At 47.7% G+C, this 4679-nt stretch overlaps 1 protein-coding gene across 1 annotated transcript; it reads right to left on the reverse strand.

The window, feature by feature from the left end:
- Window positions 1-1136: 1136 nt before the first annotated feature.
- On the reverse strand, window positions 1137-1690 carry LOC149198971 (uncharacterized). The gene is made up of 2 exons (XM_089399342.1): window positions 1601-1690; window positions 1137-1515 (listed from the first exon to the last, which is right to left on the reverse strand). The coding sequence occupies exons 1-2, from the start codon at window positions 1659-1661 to the stop codon at window positions 1235-1237; spliced, it is 342 nt and encodes a 113-aa protein (XP_089255468.1). The 5' UTR covers window positions 1662-1690; the 3' UTR covers window positions 1137-1234.
- Window positions 1691-4679: the final 2989 nt, after the last annotated feature.

A 4679-nucleotide genomic window follows, 5' to 3' on the forward strand; every position in this document is an offset into this window, starting at 1 on the left:
TCGAGTTGCTTCCCAACACCACTCCGGTGGAGGAACGGCTTCTTTACCTAGAACGGTTAGACGAGACTCGTCGTTTGGCCTCTCTGGCTATCGAAGCGCAGAAGAAGAGAGTCAAAGCTCACTTCGATCAGAATATTCATCCTCGTTCCTTTGTTGAAGGAGATTTAGTACTGCTCTACGATCAAGCTAAGGATAAGCTGGGGGCAGGAAAACTCGAATCCATGTGGTTAGGTCCCTACATCGTGAAACGTGTTTTACAAAAGGGCGCATATGAGTTGATTGATTATGAAGGAAATCCTCTTGACAAGCCCCGAAATGGGCTGTATCTAAAGAAGTACTATGCATAACTGCTCACAGTCACTTTGTATATACGTGTGTTTTTGAGTTTTTACTGCATGAGTTTCTTTTGCTTTGGTGTGAAGGCGTGTTTTTGCCCCTTATTATGCTTTCTCTTTCCTGCGCAGATGTCTCGTACTCCTTATGTTGGTTTCGCTGATGGTGCCTGCCGTAGTACTTGTAATTTGTCTTCGGCAGCGTGGGTGATCTACGATCCTCACGGGGAATTGATAAACCTGCAGGGTGTATGCCTAGGTCGTACCACTAACAACGTTGCCGAGTACAGTGCTGTAATAGAATTACTTGCCGAAGCAGTTGACCTCGGCATCCGAGAGCTAGTGGTGAACCTGGACTCCCAGCTGGTTGTCCATCAACTCAACAGACGATATTCCGTCAGAGACCAGCGCATATTAAGGTTGTACCTACGTGTAAGATTGTTAGAACGGAATTTCGATTACATTACTTATCAGCATATTCCGAGACGATTAAATACGTTGACTGATGCATTGGCAAATCGTGTATTAGATAGACATTTGCGAAACAGATAAACATCATACAAGGAAGGAAAGAATAGCATAGTAAGACCATAAGCATATGTAAATAAATCATTCCAAGCATAGTTTGCACGTGTGTTTTTAAGCTTGCATTAAACATATAAAATCCATGAGTCGAGTGTCGTGCAAATTCATACATAAGATCACACATTGTACTGAACAAACGCATAACACAGGATAACACATCATCACATGTAACAACGACTCATCCAAAAACCGGTATGTATATATATATATATCGTGTGGCGCACTGAGGCGCTCAAAAATAGAAATACATGTCCCAAAATCTCATACATCTGAGTCATAATGTCTCAAAATAAACAGTGGAAATAAAACCTAGGTGACTAATCGGCTGGATGGTGCTCTCTGTAGTACACAGCCGCTCGTGCCACCCGCCTCAGAAGGCGGTGCACTCTGGGTTCCACACCCACTGTGTGGATCTGATGCTCCACAGGAACCTCCTCAACCCCCTGGAAGTCCGGCACCCCCTCCAGCAACCCCTCAAGGTTGCGAGCCACAATCTCTGGTGTGTTGGCCCCTGGAGGGGCTAAGGCCAAAGCTCCGGCTCCCGGGCCCTCTCTCCGTGCCGTGGCAGCCAGGCCAATCGGTCTAGTAGGCCCCACATCTGCATGACAAGACATTTATTAAGACATGTACATAGAAATTTAAAAAAAAAAAATACAAAACTCAAAAGACAAAAAGTGTCATACCTGCATCATCCCACTGTTCACCCGGAGGCAGCACCAAGTCAGGATCATTGCGGAAATCCATCCCCGCATATGGCCAATCCTGTACGAAGATCTCCTACTGGTCCAACCAGTCTCTGAAATATACCCCCCAGCTATGTGGTCGGCCGCCATCCCCACGTGGCATAATCCGAGCCCATCATGAGGCCCTCGTCTCTCGAGGATCTCTGGGGGCATCCACAGCCATAGACTGTAGTCGCATGGCTGGTACTCGCTCCAGAATGAGCGGGACCAGGATCGATCCATACCCGAACTGCTTCGTCTCTCCGCGACGGCAGTTGCTCAATTGCCTCTTCATGTTGTTGCACACTGCAGTGCACCAGTCAAACACGGTAGGCTCGAGGCACTCGAGGGCTAGTAGGAGATGGGTCTTGGATGCCTCGTGGTTCGCCATGCTGCCCGCTGCCCGGGTCACCATGAACAGGATGGTGCGCAGCACTATGTCTCTCACTGTGGGGATCGAGCACTTCCCACTCCGCGTTTTCACCGCCCCCGGGCAAACCTCAGCCATCAAGTCATCCAGGGTACCACCGCTAGGTCGCTGCCCCTCTAAGATGGGCCTCGCACCTCGGCGCGACAACCCAGTCAAGAAAAAGATATCCATATGGTCAAACTCAATGTCGTGACCACGGATGGTGAACTTTTGGTCCACCGGGTTCCATGCCCTGATCAGCAGCTCCAGCAGATCATGTTGGGCCCTCAGACGCGGCGTAAGGAAGAATTTCATGAATCCACACGCCCGCATGGCGTTGCAGCAATTTACGTCTCCCCAAGCAGCCACATCCTCTACATCGTGGACTCTCTCTTGCCATTGAAAGGCCATGGTGTCCTGCATGAACAATAAAAACCAATCAGAAGTGCTTCCATGTAAAAATTCACGTTCATTTTCAAAAACAAAATTTTTTCCGCGCCAGCGCGGCTGTTTTAGAAACAGCCGCGCTGACAATGGCAGCGCTTTGTAAAAAATGCGAGGTCAGCGCGGAAGAACACGCCTTTTCCGCGCTGACCCGAAGTTGGTTACATTGACTATTTTTCGATCAGCGCGACCCCGTGGGCAATTTCCGCGCTGACCGAGGGCGCACCCATGCAAATAAAAAATGCCCGATTGGGCCTATTCAACCGTTAAAAAACTCCTAAAACGAACCAGAATGCAGGGCAAAGGAATGGGAACCTACCTGGAAGAAGCAGATCTGAAAATGGTCTCCGGATGGGCTGGCAATCGCTCCGTCAACTTTTTGGTTTCTCCACGTTCTTCGCACTCCAAATAGTAAAATGGTAAAAATGACTTATTACCTCCCCCTATTTATAGTAAAAACTCCTAAACTATCATATTTTTTTTTGGGTTTTTTACCATTTTTAGCCATAAAACTAGCCTTGGTTCTGTTTTCAAGCATGTTTCCATATGTTTTTTACGTATATCGAATGGATTTATGCGGGTAATGCCCTTGTGCAGGTACAGGTATCGCAGCTTGGTCATGACAATTCACGATTCATATGATTCCCAAAGTGTCGTCTCTAAGCTCTTTTCCGACGTTAAACAAGAGAAGATGGCCGAGCTCCCTTTCAGCTCGTTAAAGGGAACGAAAGGCGGTCGTTTTTAAGCTCTTTTTCCGACCGTTAAACCAAAAAGATCGCCGGGTGTTTGTCGTTTCGCACTCGATATTGGCTCTAAAACGACGTGTCTTCGACCACTTTTTTACTTTTTCCGGTCGGCGACACTATTTATGAAAAGTACTCCTCGGTTATAATGGCCGGGCGGTTCTTTCGAGCACAGTTTTATACTTTTTCGGGCTCGAGAGACACAACTGTACGAAAAAGGACCCCCCTTGGAGTCTCCTTTTCCGCATTCTTTTCAGACTCTCGAAACAAGAAAAGAAGCCGAGTTTTTCCTTTGTCAGGCTCGTTAAACACTCAATGACATCGGATATTGTCAACATGACACACACCAAGCATATGTTATCCCCGTCAAGCTTGTCATCCAAAAATAATCGGGGTACCTGCCTGCAAAGGTGGGGAAAATGGAACTTTGATTACAGTCGTCTCGGCAGTACGTCACTCTTGAACATGGCACTCCGCTGTTTCGTGTCTGGGTGGGATCATCTCATCTCGTTTTCACTAGCCTCCATGGGTTTGGGACATCCTATTTGACCTCTCATCTGTTCGTTGCCGTCATCATCCTACCCACTGCTCATTTGATGTCAAGTGCTGCCAAATCCGTTACAGTGCCGTTATATGTTCAAGAGAAGTTGTCCTCTGCCACAAAGCAACCTCGTTCGCTATCTCATCACAAATTATTATACCTCTGTCTCGTATCGATGATGTGGGAATCATCATGGCCCACCTTCGATCAAGGCCACTTCTCGTCGACTTCAACTCATTATCCGAGAAAGTGACTTAGAGACTCTTTCCAGGTGCCTTGGAGCCTGCATGCCTCAATGGCAGGTTCCTCGTGTTCGACGCAAGGTTTACATCATTGACCTACGATCGAATGATTCCGTGGGTGTTCGACACCAGCTCATTGATTCACACGCTACGGATTGTACCTATAGTACCTTGAGGGCCATTGTCATTATTGGTGGTACCTCTCGCGTCTGTTAACGGTTCTCATCATTGGCCGTAATCAGACGATGTTCATGCATGTTCGACTCCAACCCCTGTATTCACATGTGCGGACTTGTACTCTGTTCGGGTCGAGATGGAGCGCAAGACCCTGGATCCTTGCTCATTGTGGTCCAGGTTGCGATTTTGTGGATAATCATTACATGACTCATTGATGGATGGCTGCGCCCATACCTGAGTCTTCATGGATGGCTGCGACCATACCTTGTCATTATTATGGTCTCTTTAGCTGGGTGGCTGCGTCCATACCATAGACCAGTCTCGCGTGTCTTTTGGATGGCTGCGCCCATGCCTAGACTGCATGTATATGATTGTCAGAGATTTTTCGGTACTTCCTGGTGGTGTTCCAGTTCGGCGTGTGTTGTAAAGCATTTCACCCCTCCCACTCTCTCGGTCTTCATGCTTTAGGGGGCATCTGTTACAC

This window comes from Pinus tabuliformis, chromosome 2_1, assembly GCF_031772625.1.
Source record: "Pinus tabuliformis cultivar Carrire ecotype Pingquan chromosome 2_1, CPIR1, whole genome shotgun sequence".
NCBI lineage: Eukaryota > Viridiplantae > Streptophyta > Pinopsida > Pinales > Pinaceae > Pinus > Pinus tabuliformis.